We start from the raw sequence: 22,219 nt of genomic DNA, 5'->3' as shown, positions 1-22,219 counted from the left end.
GAGTTTCAGAATCACCCTCAGCCTGAGTGTCACCTCTCTAGAAACTGGTAGGATGGGGAACCTCTAATAGAGAGGGAAATGCCTTCTCCTTGAAAATACTCATTCGAAATAGGCTCAAAAGCACCATTGTAATTTCTCAGCTGTTGGCTTACTCTTGGAAACCATCTACTCCAGTGATCCCCAAACTTAACTGAGGATTATACACACCTAGGGAATATACACACACACGCGCGCGCACACACACACACACACACACACACACAGAGATTTTGGAGGCTCAGCCCATGTGAACCAAAGTAAAATATATATAGGTTAGGCCCAGAAGCCTGTATTGCTGTATTTTTTTTTTTTTTTCAATTTCTACTGGTGATTTTGATGATCAAGTAGGTTTGAGATCTAGTGTTCCAATCCAAATGAAGAAACCCAGAAGGGAATCTTGGAGAGCCAATATCAGCACCTAAACTTGTGTTTGGCTTTGCTTTTTGTTTTCAGACACCTCCTGCTGCTGTGCCTGTGGAGGCAAACACTCAGGTGGTCTCCAGACATATTTGTTCACACATATTTTCCCTCTCTTGCCTCAAGGGAACTGATACTTGCTCATTCCCTCTCTTCAATGATACTGGATAAATCAGTGATGACAGTGAAAGTAACAATAACAGCAGCAGTTGCATTTATTCATCATCTATTAGGTTCTAGGGCCATGAGGACAGTATGCATACATCCATTTTGCAGATGGCAAAACTAAGTTTCAAAATGTTGAAGCCACATTGACAGTAAGTGTCAGTGCTGGGATTGGAAACATTTTTCTGACTCCAAAGACCATTTTCTTTTCATCATACCCTGCCACACCTCAGATAGAAGAAGATAATGAATGAGACCACTTTTATAAAAAACATAATTTAAGTTCTGGGCTACATGTGCAGAACATGCAGGTTTATTACATAGGTATACACGTGCCATGGTGGTTTGCTGCATCCATCAGCCTGTCATCTACATTAGGTATTTCTCCTAATGCTAACCCTCCCCTAGCCCCCACACCCCGACAGGCCCCAGTGGGTGATGTTCCCCTCCCTGTGTCCATGTGTTCTCATTGTTCTACTCCCACTTATGAGTGAGAACATGTGGTGTTTGGTTTTCTGTTTCTGTGTTAGTTTGCTGACAATGATGGTTTCCAGCTTCATCCACATCCCTGCAAAGTACATGAACTCATCCTTTTTTATGACTGCATAGTATTCCATGGTGTATATGTGCCACATTTTCTTTATCCAGTCTATCATTGCCAAATGGGACCACTTTGTAAACTTTAAAGTACTATTAAAAATATGAGTTATTATTGTTAAATGTGTCTTTAGAGCTTGATGTACAATTCCTGAAGTAAATTCTAAAATAGAAATCAAGTTCAAAGGCAAAATGATTAATAATGAATCAAAGAATTATGTAAACCATTGTTTAATTCTATTCAACATAACAAATGTCTTAAAAATTCACATTCAGGGCCAGGCACGGTGGCTCACGCTTCTAATTCCAGCACTTTGGGAGGCCGAGGTGGATGGATCATAAAGTCAGGAGTTGGAGACCTGCCTGGCCAACACAGTGAAACCCTGTCTCTACTAAAAATACAGAAAATTAGCTGGGTGTGGTGGCAGGCACCTGTAATCCCAGCTACTTGGGAGGCTGAGGCAAGAGAATCACATGAACCCAGGAGGTGGAGGTTGCAGTGAGCTGAGATCGCGCCACTGCACTCCAGCCTGAGAGACAGAGCTAGACTCAGTCTCAGAAAAAAAAAAAAAAAAGTTCACATTCAGGAAAAATGCATTGTGACCCATTGTCATTGATACTCATGTATTTTGATATTAAGCCTTGCTCCGCTCGTTTGTTTGTTCCTTGATTTAATGATTTACCTGTAATTTTACTATTTATTGAATGCCTGTTTTCTAGGCACTGCACTAGGAGCTGGAGACACAGGGTGAATAAAAGGAGCAAAGCCCTGTCTTTGAGGATCTTTCATCCTTATAGTGGAGGCAAAAGATAAGTTTACATTTTAATTTAATAAAGGAAGGCAAGGAAACAGAGTGATTGGGACAACAGGGATGGCTTTTTGTTTGTTTTTTATTTTATTTTATTTTTTATTTTTATTTTTTTGGTAGAATGGTTACAAAAGACCTCTCTCAAGCAGTAAACTTTGAGCAGAGACTCAAATGAAGTAAGGGGCGAACCAGGAAGCTATCTGGAAAATGTCACTCTAGGAAGAGTAAACAGGTGTGAAAGTCCTAGATAGCAACCCTCTTGGCTTGGTTGAGGAATAGCAAGAAGATGCCCTCAATCCCCCAGTACGCACTTGAAATTGGGTCATTTCTTCTCATCTGAAGCCTAGAACAGTATCATGCTCCTATAGGCAAACAGAACATAGAGGCTGTGGGTGAGCTTTCTTCCCCTGTAATGCCCCTGGGCAACAGGATGAGCATCTAAGGAGCAGCTTAGATGCTCAGGGATCAGCATGACCCACATAGCGGTGGGGTCAGAGGCTCACTCACCTCACTCCCTCAGAAGGCCCAGAGTTTAGGGTTAGAAATGCCAAACCCACCTGTCCCACTCAAGCTGAGGACTTCAGAGCCTGGGAAGTGACATTTCTTGTCCTTTCCCAGACTACCAGGGACCAGGAGGAATGAGGACAGTTCCTCAACTTCTGTGTGTGTGTTTTGGATGCACTCCTGTCCTCCTCTGCTCCTCAGGATGTCTGACTCCGGGGAGTTTAATGTGTTTTCTTTGCCCCTGGCATTGTTTGTCTGGATTTTTCTGGCTCGCTGATGCCTTGTGTGGAAGGTAGCCAATTCCAGGTGTCATCAGTGTCACAGACAGAGGCCTATCAGCAGGCCCAGGAGGCACAAGACAACCAGGATTTCCCCTCTCCTTTCCCATAAATCACTGCTAGCCACACAGCACTTATCTTACAGGGACATTTCTGGAAAGTTGGCCACAGACTGCAACCAAGATATTTGGGTCTTAATCACAGCTGTTTAAGCAAACAATTCTACTTTTGCCTGGAAACTCTAATGGGAACTATGGTTTATCAGAGTCAGAGCTTAAGTAGATGCATAAATTAACCTCTTGCCTGCTAACTTCACCCAGGAGAAAAGAGATTGGTTGGTGTGGCTTCCTTGACTAAAGGGACCAATACAATTTTACCATTGATGGTTTGGCTCTACTGTTTCTCCCTGTTGGTCTTAGTAAGTAAATATCAAAAGATACTCACTATTTTGCTTGTTTCTTGACATATTCTAGAAGGTGGCAATTTGGCAGCATTGTCTGTATGCTACTGTGTGATTGCTCTGCAGATGCAGTGAAGGGATCTTATTCTCTCTTCAGGTTTCAGAAAGAGTTGTTTACAAAGAAGAAAATCATCAGAACCCAAGGCTATGGGCTACCTGGCAGGTGTAGATGGAGGAGAAAGTGGGCAGCACTGTGTCATCAAACACCAGACTGTGAAATCTAGGGAAGAGAATTCATTCCACTAGCTAGCCACATACCCAGATCATCAAAGTTAGCCCCATCTTCTTACCTAGTAAGATGAAGGCAGATATACCAGTCTTCCTTACTCTATAAAGCTGCTCCAAGAACCATGAAATGGGACTTAATGAGCCAACCAGGAACACGAGTTGAAAACTATAACTCATAGCTATGAGCATGGACTTTGGAGCCAGAGAGAATCGGGGTGGAATGCCTTCTGACCTGGGCGGGTCATTGAACTCTGTGAGCCACACTTTGCTTATCTGTAAATGCAGGCTAGTATTTTCTCTTCAGGATGATTGTTAAAGAGCTGGAATTGTACATGAAAACCCCTAACAAAGTGTCTGGCATATAGTTGCCAGTAAAATAGTAATTCTGATTATCATAAATATAATGATTATATTCTACGCAGATGTGTGCTGATAGGTCAAGACATGCTAACATTAAGGGCGTGGCGTGGTGGCTCATGCCTGGAATCCCAGCACTTTGGGAGGCCAAGGTGGGTAGATCACGAGGTCAGGAGATCAAGACCATCCTGGCTAACACAGTGAAACCCTGTCTCTACTAAAAATACAAAAAATTAGCTGGGCAGGGTGGCGGGTGCCTGTAGTCCCAGCTACCTGGGAGGGTGAGGCAGGAGAATCACTTGAACCTGGGAGGCGGAAGTTGCAGTGAGCTGAGATGGTACCACTACACTCCAGCCTGGGCAACAGAGTGAGACTCCATCTCAAAAAAAAAAAAAAAGAAAAGAAATGCTAACATTATTCCTATCAGGCTTCACCTTTGGGATAGTTAAACAAACAAACAAAAACGAAAAACATTAACCAGAAAAATTTTTAAAAAGCAAAACACTCCCAATATTAAATGTCAAGCTTAAAACCAACCCCACACACCAGCCGGAGAGCACCAGGTCTTTTATCTCACTCTACCACCACCACTGCGGCTCAGAGCACTCAGGCCACATGTCATCACCAGAAAGGCTACAACTATGACAACCCAAAAGTCTGTTCCTCAATCTGGGGAATGTCCGGCATTTCCCGAACCCAGATCTAAAAGGGCCAGCATACCCAGGTTGCTAGGCCCACAGAAAGGGCAGGATTTCCACGCTAGCAGCCAGAGACCCAGTCTGGGAGGAACCTTACTCTGACTAAATAGATGTGAAAATGCGAACGCATCCAGGGCAGGGCTTGGACATCCTGAATCTCCCTCTCTTGCTGTTTTGCCTCTCATTGGTTATTCCTTTAAAGCGAAAGAATAATCAATTGGGGCTCTTCAGCACCAGGCTCCAAGATATACCCCCTTCCCAATGACTGTCAGAAACCTGGAATGGAGAACTTGGCCAGTCGATATTTGTGTTACTTCCAACGAATAAGTAACATCCACTTTCATTCCCCCATGAAGAGTCCCCGTAAGACTAAATTTGGAGCTTATCTGCAAACCTCCAGAACAAGCTTTTCCTTCCAACTCTGGTCTCTACCTGTGACCTCCCCAAAGCACCATCTCCCAGGTTTGTACACTCCTGCAGAGTCACAGGGATTATTGCTGTCCTTCATCCCCAAGTCACATCTGTCCAAGACCTTTTGCTGTGGTTTTCAAAATGTCTTTGGCAAACATTTCCTCTGCTTCTTTCCTATCTTACTCCATGGCAGGGTTGCATGTCTAGACTGTCGCGCTTCCTGGCCGGTCTCCCAGGCACTAATTTCTTCGTGTAATTTATTTAGCCATAACCATCGGGATACTTTTCATTTAAGTGCATTAATCAGTCACCTCTCTGTGCCAGCCACTCAGCTGATTCAGAATCCACTTCCTGATGGAATTGTGACATGACTCGGGATCTTTCTCCCATTCTTATTTCTCTCTGCTCCCTTATAGCCACTCATTGTCCTAACAGGCAGATCCATGCCTTTTCTCACCTCTAGGTTTCATGCAGGCTTCTTTTTCCTGAGAGAATTTTGAAAGAGTTTTCCTAAAATGCTAACTCCTATATCACAGCCTCTGTGCCCCTGCCTTCAAGTGGTACAGAATACCTTCTCTGGACTGGAGGTAGATCAGGCCCTTTCAAATGCAACACTATTTTATAAACAAATCGATTTTCTTTGTTTTAAATTTCTTTAAAAAAACTATTAAAAGAAAAAATAAACACCAGATAATTCAATTAACATTTTAAAAGTAATATTAACATAACATTATTTAATCTTCCTAACAACCCTATAAGGTACTAACTCTGAGATATGTGTGTGTGTGTAAATGTGACATACATATGTGATACATACAAATGTAATACATATATATATGTACTATAATACAGTCAGCCCTCTGTATCTGTGGGTTCTGAATCCATGGATTCAACCAATCTCAGATGGAAAATATTTTTTAAAAATTGTGTCTATACTGAACATGTACAGCCTTTCTTTCTTGTCTCTATGACTTCAAAAGTACAGTACAACAATTATTTATATAGCATTTACATTGTACTAGGTATTATAAATAATCTAGAGATAATTTAAAATATATGCAAGGATGTACATAGGTGATGTGCAAATTTATACAATTTAATATCAGGGACTTCAGTATATACATATTTTGGTATCTGAGGGGTTCCTGGAACTAATCCCCATGGATACCAAGGGAAGGACAACAGTATACACACACACACACACACACACACATATACACACATTTGCATGCATATATATATATATATATATATATATATATATATATATATATACACCCAGACACACACATATAAATTCAAGGGGCCAGTTAGGTTATGTAACTGACCAGTCACTTGGGTAGAAATTCATGGTGTGCTGAGAGTAAATGTAAGTATTGATCCTATCTTTAAAGATGATTCTATTCCAAATGCTAAAGATTTTGCCCAGTGACTCAAAAAAGAAAATTCCTGACCTAATTGTCTTTCTCTTAGAACCTTTGTCTCCTTCTGGCAACCAGGCTTCAGAAAGGGAGAGGTATGTGTATGTGAAAGGGAATAGCACGCTGAAAATCCGAGCCCAGTTCTAACACCTCACTTAACTAACACACCCACCAAGCAGAACACAGACACCTCCATGTGGCATCCTGCTGAAGGTAACATTTTCTGTTGCTTCCTTTCATCATTTTCCGGAGAGTTGTGTTCTTTTTTCTTATTTATTTATTTATTTTTTGAGATGGAGTCTTGCTGTGTCAGCCAGGCTAGAGTGCAGTGGTGCTATCTCAGCTCACTGCAAGCTCCGCCTCCTGGGTTCGAGCGATTCTCCTGCCTCAGCCTCCTAAGTAGCTGGGACTACAGGCGCCCACCACCACGCCCAGCTAATTGTCATAGTTTTAGTAGAGACAGGTTTTCACCATGTTGGTCAGACTGGTCTCAAACTCCTGACCTCGTGATCTGCCCACCTCGGCCTCCCAAAGTGCTGGGATTACAGGCGTGAGCCACCACGCCGAGTCATATTCTTAATTGCAACTTACATTCTGGATATCTGGGGTCTAGTGCCTAGGTTTTTCTATGGCCATTTCTTACTTCAGCGATTTTGTAAAAGTACCAAGGTCAATCCATCTTCTGCAGACGATAGGTTGATTCATTAACACTTCCCAAATGACTCTAGGGGCCCAAGAACACAGAGGACCATGTATAATAAATGGAAAACACCTTTTCATGGTGATTTAACATTGTTATGGTTGTTTTTAATGAAAGCACACCTGGAAAAATTTTCGCATGTCAAATCCTTAGATATAGAAATGATTTCCTCCCCAAGGGCTACTCCCTCAAACTGTCACCACGGGTCATAAACAGCCTGGCTCAGAAGTGCAGGAAGACATTCCTTTTACAGCTGTAATCACCCACTGCTCCTGAGGAAGCCAGCAGCCTGAGCCCTACAAGAACTTGACAGAAGCCTGGAGCTGGAACTCACTGATTAATCGTTTGAATTTAAAAAGCCAAAGTCTTTCAAAATACCAGATGAGCACATCTCTGACTCTGCTCCCGTCATAGGGTGCAGAAAAGTTTAAAGGGTTGTTGGGATGGGGTAGAGGTAATGATACCTGTTTTAGAGCACAGAATGTACAGACTGTGCTATAGGCCACTTCGGGGAAGGAGGGAGAAAGGGAGCGTGGGATCCCACAGGGCTAAGAAAACGAAGGCTGAAACAGAAAAGAAAAGAAAGGGAAGAGAAAAGGAGAGAGGGAAAACCAACAGTGGTATGATCTTCCAATCAGCATTTTAAGAGCTTAATAAAATGTGGTCAAATTCTCATTTCAAGTGCTGGACAACAGTTGAGTCTGGCCACTGCACCGTGAAAGGCTCGAACAGATGCCACCACTCTGACCTTAGGGTAAGCCTGCCCTCTTTGGCAGCCTACTGTCTCTTTTAGACTCATTAGATCAAGTCGCACATGCCTAAAAAAATGATTCCATCATTATGTGATAGGGTGAAAAATTTTTCCTTCTAGATATTTGGTACAGCCACTCAGCCAGCAGACCCTTCCTGACAGGAATTCAGAAAGGCACTGTAATGTGAACGTGCAAGTGCTTCATCTGTTCGCTCACTGGTTGAGAAAGAAACGGGGCCTGACGCCAGCTACAGAGATGAGAACTCACGAGAGCTCTCCTCTACTGGGGGTGGCAAACAGGAGGTAAAATAATCACAGTGCTTTGGGACAAATGTTGTGAATGGAAATGTATCAAGGGGAACGGGAACGCAGGAAAAGCACTCCCTGATGCTCTGGGAAATGGATGGAAGGCCTAGCAGGGCAGGAGTTCATAGGACTTGAGACTTCAGTGGGAGTCTCCCAGATAAACAAAGGGGGATGACGGGCAGGGCGTTGATGACGTGAAGGGGAACAGAAGGAGGTCAGGTGGGAAAGGCACGGAAGGCCTGGTGAGTCACGAGCAGAGGATTGGCTTTTAGTTCCAAGGCCAAGGGAGCCCATGAAGAGTTCTATGGAGGGAAATGACAAGATCCAATTTGTGCTTTTGAAGGGCTGCTATGCTGGCAGTGGGAGCACCAGGTCCTGGGAACACCCAGCCTGCGGCCCTGCCCTGACACCTGCGCAGGGTCCACTCAGGATGGGATTTGAGGGTCGGTGTGTCAGAATTTGCAACTCTTCACCCACCCCTAACTCTCCAAAGGGCTGAGTCTTGTATTTTTCAGACCACTGCTTTAGAGGTGAGTGGGAAAATTGGAGTGAGAAACACAAGAGGAGGACTTGAGCCTCATGGTTAGATTGCTTCACAAGATAAAGTCCAGAGTGAAAGATGTTTTTCTTTCTTTTTTTTTTTTTTTAAGGCAAAAAGAAAGGTTTCTGGATGGTGGGCAGAGAAGTAGGCCATTTGGTGGAGTGGGAGGGCAGCTGAGGAGAGAGCCACAGAAAAATCCTAGGAATGTGAGGAGCAGTGATGGCATTGGGGAGGGAAGGCGGGTTCTTATGTGTTGTTATGATCCAGTTACTGTCATTTGGTAGAGAATGGAGTTTCCTAGTAATTACTTTTGGAAATCACACTGCACTATATGACCCTGATGTGATTGGAGACTGAATTATGTGGACTACAATGTTTTAAAAAGTTGCAACACATATCATTTGAGTAGACTTACAAAAGAGATTGCCAAGCAAGAGTTTACATACCGGCTCGTTTTTGCCTCAGTGCCTCTTCACCAGATGGTTCATATTCATGAAGACTCTGAGAAGAACATTTGAGAAAGTTGTCAATTAAGGTTAGAGAAGTCTTTTCACTGTGGCTCCCCGCTTAGATACCCCTAAATGTTGGAGCTGAGCTTAAGGCTGTGGACTTTGGGTTAGCACCATGTGTCCCGTGGATGCTAGGCACACAGCAATGAAATGGTTTGGAAAATGAAGTGGAGTTGTTACTGTAGTGTGACCTAGGAATTCACTTTTTTTGACCAGTCTCTAGACCAGGAACAGAAGAAATCACCATATCTGACTTTCTCAGAGTTCCTGCAGTTTGAATCCTGTCAAGAAATATAAATTATTATCATGTTCTAAACTTGTACTCTCTGCCTGACTTGAACTGAGTCATCCCAGCGACCTTCGAGACAAGTCTCACGACCTCCTTTTCAACACTCAGCCTGCCCCAACCCCAATCTTCCTGCTGTATTAGGGCTCTTTAACCACTGTGCATGCTTAGAAATTATTTTTCCTGAGTCTGATCCTTTTTCTCCTGGATGGTTCTATTGCTGGTTGCTGTAGTAGGAACTAAGAGAGCCTGCTCTAGAGTCAGACTGCCTGGGTACAAAACTGTGCCACTCACTTTGTGGCTTTGTGACCTTCGGGAAGTTACTTATCCTTGCTGAGCTTTAGGGTTTTTTTTCCTGTACAACGGGAATAATAACAGTATCAACTTCATAGAATTGTTATGAAAACTAAGCAAACTACAGTATGGCATGTAGTAAGTTCTTAATACATTTTAGCTATTATTATACTGTGTGGTGATTAAAAGTAAGGACTCTGAAGACATTGAGTTCAAATCCTAGTTCCATCATTAAATGGATGTATGACCTTGGGCAAATCATTTAACCTTCCTGTGCCTCAGTCCTTACCTATAGAATGGGGATGAATATAGCTTATCTCAGAATGCTGTTGCGAGGATCAAATGATTAGTAAGTGTAAGGCACTGAAAGTAGTTTTGATTACATGGTAAATGCTATTCAGGGAGGGGGCACCAAGATGTTCTGGGGGCATCATGCTGCAACTGCCACCTGCCACCTGCTGCGTTTCTGTGAAGTCCATCTCCTTCATCGTGTAGCTTTTTTTGTTAAAGAATAGGAATTGATCAGTTTCACTCATGGGCTCTCCACCAGCTCCACAGCTGGTAACAGAGCCTACCCCGTACCTTGACCCGACATGGATTTCCTAGCTGGTCCCTGCCTGCCTACAGGTTTTCCTGTGATATGTTTTCCACCCCAAACTCCCTTCACACTCAATAGAAAAGCCCCACCTCTCTGAAGCCTCCCAGATAGCCCTGCCCACAGAGATCGGTGCTTTACCCTGACCTGCACGCATCCATGACCGCCACCTGGGGCAGAGCTCATTCTGCCATCGGGGTTGTCTACCACTGTTTTCTAGTTATCGCACATCATCACAATGACAAACATAATACTTCCTAAGATGTATTTAACACCCTGTGCCAGGACAAGGGTAGATGCTGTTATTATCCACATTTCACTAATAAGAAAGCACAGGCACAGAGAGGTCCAGTAACTTGCCTAGGATCACATAGACTTTAATGGCAGAGCAGGATTCAAACCCAGCCGGCTCCAGAGTCTGCACTTGCCCACACAGGCACTGCATCATCTTATCAGCAGAGACCTGGGAAACTGCCTTTCTCTCAGAGAGCTGGTCTCTCTTCACCCAGAGCCATTTCTCTCTCTGTCTGTATAACCTCTTCCTATTCCCTCCTCCTTTCCAGTGAACCGTTCCCTTGGCTAGTCTCCCTCCTCTTACTAAGTTACATTTTTAGGAAAAGATCAGATGTCAGCAATTTACCACTCCATGTGAGGTTTACCTGTTCCCCTCACTGATGCCCTTAGGAGGTACTGGTTGAAGAACGTATTAAAGTCAGTAGGAAATGAAACAATGAAAGAACCAAAAATGGAAAGAGGAAGAAAGTACATGAAGTCGTGAAACAAGTATCAAGTACTATCCTATGTACTTGATAGTTCATAAATATTCTTGAAGAAATAAATAGAGAAATGATGAATGATGACTGGAATTTCAAAAGCCCAGTTGCTGCTTTATTTGCAGTGCAGTTATTTTAGATGTAATTGAATATGCAGGAATGGAAGGTGCAAAGTCAATGTCTAGAACTGATTCTGGCCCAGCTTCCCCTGGAGAATGCTTTGGCTTTCTGCCCAGGCAAAAGGAAGTTTCTTCATGCTTTCCAGCCTCCATCCTCTCTGGGGTCTGGTGGGGAGGAGGGAGTGGCCACTGGGAGCTTTCTCTGTCCATACTTCAAGGCAGCAGTTAGGGGACCTAGACAGCACAGGAGAACTTGACCACCAGTGATCACCTTTGGGCAGTTCCCCCAGGTCGAGTTTTCATTCTCTCAGCTTTCCAGTAGGACTAAAGCATTAAGGTCTTGCCTCTTTGTCTTGTCAGTTACATGTTAAAATCAAGGTATATTTCAATTATCCAACGCAGCATATTTCAACTCTTTGTGAGAATCAGGATCACTGGTCTCCCCTGCCCCCAGTGTGATTCAGTAGGTCGGGGGTGAGGTGCAGAAAACTGCCTTTTCAACCAGCGCATCCATTGACATTAGGCAATCTTTTAGAAACACTATTTTCTGAAGATTTTCTGAATCTTTATGGTGATCATCTGGAACTTCCAGGGCACATCTTTGCAAGTGCTGCTTCCACAGCTCTGTCACCTGCAGCCTTTTTGTTGTCCAGTGAGAGCAACCTACTTCCTATTTTAAGCCCTGCAATCATTGGAAATAATGGAGGAAAAAGCACACTGATGGCAATGAAGCCTCTCAGGAGGTGGAGTGGAGATGGTAAATGCCCTTCACCATCCCCAGATTCAAAGAGGTACAAAGATCTGGCTGCCAAGTCATGGGACCTGGATGTGAATAGAGCAAATGGTCGCACCAAGAAGTGAATCCCACAGTTTCAGAATTTTAGGAGATGTCATTCATTCCCTTGAATCCTCTGTTTCTTACATTATGAAAAATAGTAAGTGCTGAGGCACATCAGGTACTCAGTGCAGACTCTGGTAGTGGCGTGTGCCATGTATTCTGCTAGCCTGGGGCTCATTGTGGACCAGCCTTACCGTCCTGAGTCCTCATGTCATCCCAGTTTGGGGAACTGTGGGACTCCAGCACTTGCCTTTCCTCTTACACTTTGGGTGCTGAGTAGAACTCACAAGGGAGCATAGGTTTGCCAGGGCTCCCAGCGCTAGGCAGTGTATTTACTTCAGACAAGAAAACAGATCTTCCAATTGGACCTCCCTCTGCCAGCTCTATCTGTGTAGAGGTCCCCAAGGGACTGTCTGAGCCACAGTGGACAGCGCTGTCCAGAGGGAATTTCCTGAAGGCCAAGCTTCAGCCGGAAAAGACAAGGTCACCAATTCCAGGAAGTGCCCCACCTGTCGGACCTGATGACTTCACAAATAACTGTAGTGGAGGCAGGGTGGCCTGGAGTGGGGGTGGGTAGTCAGTCAGGAATGAGAGGTGGCCTTTTATTCATGAAGAAGAAAATTCCCAGGGAACAGGATGGCAAACGAGGAGGTAAACAAAGGCTCCTGCTTTTCCAAATCTTACGCCTACTCACCCAAGCCCTGCCACACATGCCTCTTTCTCTTGACCTGAAACCTCCAATTTAACATCTTTGCTTCTGTGTTTGAAAACTGTCTGAGCAAGAATCCTCTAGCAAAGTCTGCTCACATAAGCATATTCAGAGGGGTTTATTTGTATCAAAAGTAATCGCAAAAGCTGCAATGACTTTTGCACCAACCTAATACTAGAATATTAAAAATAACTACAAATGCATAGGCACTTGGGCTCTGTGCTAGTCACCGTGCTGTGGGTTGCATGTAGAACACTGAAGCCTCACAACAAACAGATGAAGGAGATATGATTTATGATTTATTCTCATGTAGAGGAAACAGACTCAGGGAAATGAAGAAAGTTGACAAAGTTTCCAAAGCTAATGAGAGTCAGAGCTGGGCTTCCATTCAGACGTGACATCAAAGTCGAGCATGTACAGCCTGTAACTCTAAGATGGTCACTGGAGCAGGATCCAGGGCAGCACGTCTGAAAGCCAACATCCTGGGCCCCACCCAGGCATCCTGAGCTAAAATCTGCATTTGAAGAAGGTCTCTGGGCAGATCCATGCTCACATGAAAGCTTGAGAAGCACTGGGCTATATCATCACCCTTTAAAAGCCCTTCACCCCACGTGTGTATATTCATGTTCGTAGGAACATTATTCACAATAGCCAAGAGGTGGAAGCAACTCATGTCCATGGATGGATAAATGGACATACAAAATATAGTACATATGTACAATAGGACATTAAAGCCTTAAAAAGGGGGGAAGTGCTGACACAGGCTACAACATAGATAAACCGTGACGACAATAGGCTAAGTGAAGTAAGCCACCCGCAGAAAGACAAATACTATATGATTCTACCTACATGAGGTATCTAGAATCAGCAAATTAATATACAGAAATTAGAATAGTAGTAACCAGCAGCTGTCAGTAGAGAAGGAAATGAGGAGTTATTGTCAAGTGGGTATAGAGTTTGAGTTTTGCAAAATGAAAAAATTATGAAAATTAGTTGTACAATAATGTGAATACACTTAATACTACTGAACTATATGACTAAAAATGGCTTCAAGATGTTAAATTTTATGTTAGGCATAATTACCACAATTCCAAAAACCAAGTCCATCACCAGATGTTGCATACATGTGACACTTAAGATGGTAGAAAGTCAGTCATGGGAACTGGGTGGCAGCTTAGGGCAGTATAAACTGATCAGGCAGGCTCAAGTGCACTTTTCCAATGGAAGTCCTCAGCCTTTGGGTTGCATGAAGACATTATAACTTGAAGGGTAGATCTACCAAGGAAAAGTGGGGTCCTGTGAGGTGAGTGGTAGGAGCTTCCAAGGAGATAGAATTCACATTCCACCAAGAGCCCTAGGTTAACTTATCCCCTGACCAGCCTTCGCCACCAGGCAGATGAAGGGGCTTTGCCAGGCCATCACTAGGAGGGCAGATGTGGCATAGAGAGAAGGCACTGCTGCAGCCAGAAACACTAAGAAATGCTGGAACAGAGGCAAAGCTAACACCATTGCTGAGATCGCCTCAGGCCTTGGCTTTTACTCCCCCTGCCTTGGATAGCCAGAGCTCTACACTGACTATGTGAATTCACAAGAAGCTTAAATGTTTCCCTCCTCTATTTAAATGGGCAGGCTATTGTGTATGAGTGTACAGGTTATACCCTGCACACTGGGATTTGAAAGGGGAGACACACCATATATATCCCCCAAGTCATGAGAGAAATAAAGAAAAGACAAAGATAACCTAGGTCAGAAAATGAAAGAACCAAAAATGGAAAGAGGAGGAAAGTACATGAAGTCTTGAAACAAAATCCTGAAGGTAAGATCAAGCATTTTGAAAATGGTATCAAATGGGAACAAATTATACAAATTTACTTGGTCAAGTTTCGTTTAAAAGAAAAAAAAAATCAAACACACATTGTTCACAAGATCATAAAACAAAGTGGTATATAAAGACTTTAAAAAAAAAAGGACAAAAATCAGGCAAACACACAAACAAAAGCAGACACGACAATTGGAATAGCAGACAAATAATTAAATTAAAACATACAAAGTAGGACAAAGAGGGATATTTTATAATGCTAAAAATGTACCAGTGAACGTCTAACAACAGTGACTGACAAAAAAAAAGAACTGAAATATATAAAACAAAAAAGTGGAAAATACTACTACAATAAGAGAAACAATAACAGCAAACAGTTACATAACATTTATTATGTGCCAGACACTGTTCTAGGGCATCTTAGAGATATGAACTAATTTAATTTTCATAAGAATAAAAGGAAATCAGTACTACTATTAGCATCGTTGTACAGATGAAGAAATTGAGACAGAGAGAATTACATCGGTCTCCAAAGATTCCCAACCAGTAACATGCCCTGTTTCCGGTGCAGGGAGAAGCCTAGGTAAGGAATAACCTGAAAATCCCCATAAAGAATAAGGGGATACTTATCCCTCCCTTTACTTAAGTTAAACTCTCCTTGACTTTCCAAAGACAAAACCACCTGAATAATTTGTCAGCAAAAGTCTTATATGATGTCTATGGTCCCTTCAGCTATATCAGTCTGTGATCGTCACACACACACAGATTAATGTCTTCTGGAATGTGTTCTAGCCTGATGTCCCAGTTAAAACAAATCCTTTAAGAACATACATTCTGCTCAATCCTCCAAAACTGCTTTGTTGTTATTGTTGTCAGTTTAACATAGTGGAAGCCTTAGGCCTAGTGGTTGCAATTTAGAGAAGGAAGGAACCCTGGGAGGTCTCTCTTGAAGCTACCTTGATGTTCTCTTGACAACACCACTTATTTCAGAATATAGCAAGTGGTAGCCCAGCAAATACACTGACCTACAGTTTATATTCACCCCTTCTCCTTATATTTACCCTAGGTTTATATTCACCCCTTCTCCTCATCTGCAACATTTTTTCTTATGTGGCAATTATGGGAGGAAGTTTTTTTCCCTAAACTTTTTGTAGGAACTATTGTCAGTCAGGAAATTATAAAAATGTGACAAGAAAAATTACAGCACACATGCATATACTCACCAAAGGATGAAGAGTAGACTCTAAATTCCAGTTCAGTGTAGCTTTGGAAGAATAAATCACAATAAACATGAGGCACAAAGTGGTTCTCTTTGGTGATTTCATGTCTTAAAGTTTGAGTTGGTTGGCCTGAAATGGAAATATGATGGTTTATTTCTGTATTTTATGCCATATTTTAAATACAGCAATTTATTTCGTAAACAAGAAAAGAACTCGCAAGCCCTGTCTTGAAGGTCATCCTACACAAGAACCTTTTCAATAGAGACAGAAAAGGAAGAAGAAGCATGAAGGAATCAACTTAGCATTCTCTGCCCAGACCTTCGGGTGAAGAAATGGTCACAGTAGGGGAATGGGGGTTGAGAGGCTGAGAATGGTGCCTATAAATAGGACAAAGGTAGCAGATGTCTGAGTAAGAAATACTTACACATAATTTATGAACAAAAAGACTCAGAGAACACTATTCAGTTTTGCTACATGCAATATACTTCAGTATTTTCAATTCTATCATAGAGTATCTTACCCCATTTTTAATTTAATTCTGGTAGTAACCCATTTAATGGACATCATGACCCATATTAATGGACTATGACCCATTAGTATGAGAACTGCTGGACTTGGTTATAAAAATGTAAGTTGTGTCTTATAGTATTGTTTCATATTATAGTGCATAATTTAGAATATTAGCATCATTATATATCCCATCTTATTTATTTATTTATTTATTTTTTATATTTTGAGACAGGGTTTCATTGTATTGCCCAGGCTGGTCTTGAATTCCTGGCCTCAAGCAATCCCCCTGCCTGAGCCTCCCAAAATGCCAGGATTACAGATGTAAGTCATCATGCCTGGCCTTATGTATTGATTTTTAAAAATTCCCTTTATAATGCTGATGATGCAAATAGCTTTTTGGTGATGAGAGGAATCATTTTTGCATTTAAAAAGCAGGGTGTCACGTGGAATAATCTGCACCCTAGAAGGTCTGGAGACCAAGACAATCTACTTTGTGCACACTCCTCTCCTTATGGCTTTTCTATGCCCATGTGTTGCTGTGAAAAGAATGCTAGACTAAGAGACACAAGACATGAGTTAGGATCCAGGATTACTAGAAACTAACTATGTCCTGTGTAAGTAATTTGTCTTCTCTGAGTCCAAGTTTTCCCATCTGTAAAATGGGGATAATTGTACCTCTCCTAATTCTCTCACAGAGTTTTCTGAGACTCAAATGAGATTAAAAGGCACGAAGAACTCCAGAAATGCAGGCTGCAATAATTATTACTCTGAGTGTCAATAGAATCCAGAATGCAACCATCCAGAAGGGCAGGCTTTTGGCTGGAGTGTTGCAGGGAGCGCCAGGGAAGCAATGGCCAGGATAACACACTGATGATAGGCAAGATTTACACGCCAGGGAAAATTGTATTTCAATCGCCAGCTGACAACTGCCACCTTTTCCTCTTCCTCAGGGGAAAACTGGCAAACTGATCCAATTTGCAAATTTGGCAATCAAACACGTTTTTCAAATTCTGCAACTCAATGGTTTGGGGGAAATGCTTTGCAATTTAGGTTATAGTAGCTGTTTAATACCAGATGCATCTGCTGTGGGGAAATCATAGCAATGTCCTGCTTAATTTTCTATTGGAAGTTTTATCTTCATTTTTGAAAGACAGTGTGCCCTTGTGGGTATTGTACAGGCTGATATAGAATGAGTCAGGTATTTTGGAGGCAAAGTAGTCTTTTCAGGCCCCAACCTCTGTTGGTTCCCTACTGAGGCAGTTAATTAAGGAGATGAGACTTGGTAACTGAATAGTTAACGAGCCTCCCTTCAAATCTGATAACCAAGGAAGAACTCACATACTAGAAGGACTAGAGCTTGCTCCATATCTTGCTATGATTTCCCAGTATTGGCAGTGCATCCTTTTTTTGGTCAGAGTTATCAAGAATTACAATGTTCCCAAATAGTCATGTCTGGCCCATTTGTATAGGCCATTGAACAATACTGTCCCCATCTTCCCCCACTCCCTGCCTCTGCTGAGATAATTTTTGATAAAGTAACATTCTTATCTATGTTGACTCATTTGTTGACAACAAGATCGCAAGCCAAAAGAGATGGAGATGTAGGAAGGACCCCACCATGGAGAGGCGGGTGTTCTCTGGATGCAGAAGATGATACACAGTCATCAGTTACACAGCAAATGTCAGGGATTCTTCACTCAAAAGAAAGGAGAAAGCCACCACTTTGAAAGAAAGGAAATAGTCAACATATTTGACAACCAGTATAGGCATGGACCTGACCAATGGGAACAGTGATACGAGCTGAAATTCACTTCAGCTTTCGGGGTTGCTGTCACACTTGGGTAGAGACCTAAAGACAAACTTTTCTTCAACCTGCATCATTAATCGTATAAACCTTCCAGCTCACAGGTGCCCGTACCTGTGAGGAAGCAAGCAAAAACTGTTTAACTTGGCCAATGGGGGGAAAGTCTACATTCATCCAGTTAAAAACATGGAGCAAAGTCCCACATTCAAGGCAATTTGTCTTCAGTAGGGCCCCTTTAATCCTAAATTCCCTAAAAGTTCATATTTCTTCTAAAATTCCTGGAGTAAAGGGCAAACAAAGGCTGAGAGACAAAGAGAGAAACAGAGGCAGAGAGAGAAAGAACATTATCAGATGTCATTCCCAATCTCCTTCTCTTTTTACATTAAAATCCAGGACACTCTCTACTAAAACTCACCAAAGCTGGGAAATATGACCTAGCCCTCAGTATTAGCCTTGTGGCTCTGAGCAACTTCCTGTTCTCCTCTGACTCTATTTTCCTGTCTGTGAAGTTAGAAGACAGGGAGAGGGAAATAAAGCACAGCCTGACATCATATGCCAGGAATAAGTCATCAAGATTCTCAGCAACCCTGCATCTGGAGGATGAATGGTCTGGGTTCCCTGAAGCCACCATTAATGGCATTCTCTTGCAAAGTGATTATGCACCAGGAATCTTCACTGTGGAACTGGCCTGTTCCTACAACTCTTAGAAACAACCAGTGCTGGCTGGATGTGGTAACATATGTCTGCAATCCCAGCATTTTCAGAGGGCAAGGAGAAAGGATCACTTGAAGCCAGGAGTTCAAGACCAGCCTGAGCAACAAAGTGAGACTCTGTATTGTATCAAAAAGAAAAAAAAAAAAGTTTTTTTTTGTAATTGGCCAGGTGCAGTGGCACGCACCCATAGTCCTAGCTACGCAGGGGGCTGAGGTGGGGAGATGGCTTGAGTCCATGAGCCCTGGAGTTCAAGGCTGCAGTGAGCTATGATTTCATCATTCTAGTCCAACTCTAACAGAGTAAGACCCTGTCTCTCAAAAAAAAAAAAAAAAAAAAAAGAAATAATAAAGAAACAATCAGTGCTTAAGATCGGCTCTTCTCTTAGAAATCCTTCACCAGCCCTGAGATCAGAAAACTAGGCCTAGAAAGAGTTGGGTGTCTCAGAGCTAAGAGGTGGCTAGGAGCTGAGTCAGTCAGAACTCCAAGAGATCTACCAATAATGCTCAAAATTTTCGCCAGTGACATCCTCCGACAATTGGAGCAACCATATATGATAGGATTGTGGGTAATAATTGCTGGTGGTTATTAATTATAATTGGTGGGTAATAATTGCTGGTGACAATGACTGTAGGAGTCCTATCTTAGTGGGTGCTCACTCTGTTCTAGGCCTGCTGCTGAGTTCTCTGCAAGGGTTATGCCCTCTAACCTCTCAAGGAGCCTCTGATACTACTAAATTACTCCTACTTTTCAGATATGGAAACAGAAGCTTAGAAGGAAGACTAATTCACTGAGGCCACAAAGCTGATAGACAGTAGTGGCAAAATTATAAACACAGCAGTCTATTCTCCTGAGAACAAGGTGTCATTTGAGCTAAGAGATCTTCTTGATGGGAAGTCAACCAACCAACCAAACAAACAAACAAAAATGGAAAACTTTATGGACACCTGACCAGGCAACTGGAAACAAACTTCTAGCCTCATTTTGCCACTAATTAGCTGTGTGATGGGGGGCAAGTCACTTTATCTCTCTGAGCCTGTTTTCTTATCAGTAAATCCAGGGATTTGACTGCACTCAATAATTTCAAAATTCGGATGCAGGAGTTGGTCTCTTAAAGTCCTGTTACTATTCTAAGAGTCTAAAATTCTTCCCAGTTATTTCAACTCAAATGCAGGCTCACTCAGGTTAACTTCTGAGAATAATCATAACTATCTTGCATTTATCCCCCCACCTCTGCCTTACTACACAGTCTAGGCCTTCTCTGCCCCTCATGTACACCATGGTAATGGCTTCCTTTCTTTACTTCTCTGCTCCCTCTCTACAGAGATGCAAGACGGATTTTCCTAAAGCACTCTTCTCACAACATTCCCTGTTCAATTTTTCCCTGCTTTCAGAATAAAGGAAATCACTTTACTGATCCTCAAGGCTCTCTACAACCTAGACTTTATTTATAAGAGTGAGCATATGTAATAAGCATCTATAATATTTTGACTACCAAAGTCAGTTGTTTTTTCATAAGTTAAAATAGTGCAGGAGATTTTCCAGTGCTCGTGCAAAAGTAAAAATGCCAAGTCAATCTTTGAGAATTAATTTTGAGGGTGGACAGGAGTAATTACTGCCAAACAATTTTTCTGTGTTTCACAAAACCAAAATAACCCTGTCATTTATTTGGTTTATTAATCTCCATCTTTTCCTGTCCCTTAACCCCACACAATCACTGCATATTCAGATTCTACCCATCCTTCAATGCCCAGGCAGTAGGGCTCCCTCGCAGATGAAGGTTTCCTGATCTATCCAGTTATAAATAGTCTCTATTTCCCCTGAACACCTACACACACTTAGTCTAGGCCCTTAGCCTTCCTGCTTGTATTATATGTATTGTTATAACTATTGCACAAAGTAAATCTATTTATTCCCTTATCTATTCATTTGTGTATTCCTTTACTGGAAAAAGATTTAATAAGTCCTGTTATATGTTAAGAGTTCTACTAAGTGAAGGGAAAGTAGCAGTAAACAGGACAATGGTCCCTGTCTCCATGAAGCTTAAAGTCTAATGGAGTAGATGAACATTATTAAAGAATGAATTATTCAAATCATTGTTTATGTGAAAGTGCTACCAAGAAGAATAATCATAATATTAATATTTGTTGAGGACTTACTATGTGTCAGGCACTAAACCCAGCATTGACAATATTAAATCACTTAATCTTTACGATCCTAATGGGGTGGTTCCAGTATGATATCCAATTAAAGGGTACAGATCTAGTATGATATAAAATTAACTGAGCCACTGAGTGGTTAAATAACTTGCCTGAGATCACACAGCTAGTAAGTGACAGAGCCAGGATTTGAACCTAGAAAGTCTAACTCGAGAGCCCATCCCTTTAACCATTGTGCTGAACTGTTTACAAAAGACTATACCAGAAGGACATGACCTAGTGTTAGGGATTTGTGGAAGATATTCCAGGGGAAGTATTTAATTGAGCTGAAACCTAAAGCATAAGTTGGAGTTAGCTAAAAACAACAGGGCACTTTAGAAGAAGGGGAGGAAGATGGTTCTAGGTGGAAAAAAAAGATCATGTGAAAAGGCCCTGAGGTAAAGAAAGATCATGACGCATCTGAGGAGCTGCAAGCAGTCCAGAGTGGCTGGAACATGAAAAGAGAGCAGGTGAAGGGTACAAGGCAGAGCTGGTGAGGTGAGCAGAGGCCAGGGTGGGGAGGACTTGTCATTCCAACAATAGGATTAAGTAAGATTGATTAGGGAGGCAATAAAGAGTAGATAAGGAGGCGTAGGAACAAGTCCCACAGAATTCTAACAATCAAAGATCCAGTTAAGAAAGATGATAAAGCCGAGATGATTGGAAATTGGGAAGTCCTAATTAGGGAAAAAGAATCAGGCTGGCAGGACCAGGGGACAGCAAAAATCAAAAGCAGATAAGCTATAAGTCTGCCCTTCTTCATGGTCCATGAACACATAGCTTTCCTGTACAAATAACTCACAATCTTCCTGTGCCCAACTTATGACCAGACCCTTGGCTGATTTAAAAAAACGCAAGTTAGCTCACTGCAACCTTGGCATTATCAGTACTACACAAAGCCCTGTTCAGCACACAATAGAAGCAACATTCTATAAAATCCCTAGCAAGACTGCGTCTCGTTACAGTCAGCTTCTTTTTGCTGGCCTGTCGATGGCATCCTTGCAACATATTTTCATACTCTTTCTAATAAATCTGCCTTTCTTTACCTACAACTGTCTCAGTAAATTCTTCTTAGTGCTCCCATCACCAGCTCTACATAGTCGCTAACCACCAGAGACAGGAATGAAACCAGAGAGGCAGGAACAGGAGGGA

At 42.2% G+C, this 22,219-nt stretch overlaps 1 protein-coding gene across 4 annotated transcripts in view; it reads right to left on the bottom strand.

Annotated features, from left to right (window-relative positions):
• ADGRF5 (adhesion G protein-coupled receptor F5) overlaps positions 1–22,219 on the bottom strand; it is a 103,718-nt gene that overhangs the window by 39,308 nt on the left and 42,191 nt on the right. For all 4 annotated transcript variants that reach the window (XM_023212973.1, XM_023212972.2, XM_023212976.1 and 1 more), the window contains exons 2-3: positions 15,848–15,973; positions 9,129–9,183 (exon numbers count right to left, since the gene is read on the bottom strand). In XM_023212973.1, the coding sequence (XP_023068741.1) occupies positions 9,129–9,183; positions 15,848–15,949 (157 nt within the window). In that variant the 5' untranslated portion in view covers positions 15,950–15,973. The remainder of the gene's footprint in view (positions 1–9,128; positions 9,184–15,847; positions 15,974–22,219) is intronic.

This window comes from Piliocolobus tephrosceles, chromosome 5 (assembly GCF_002776525.5).
Source record: "Piliocolobus tephrosceles isolate RC106 chromosome 5, ASM277652v3, whole genome shotgun sequence".
Taxonomy (NCBI): Eukaryota; Metazoa; Chordata; class Mammalia; order Primates; family Cercopithecidae; genus Piliocolobus; species Piliocolobus tephrosceles.
This window is presented reverse-complemented; position numbering and strand designations above follow the sequence as displayed.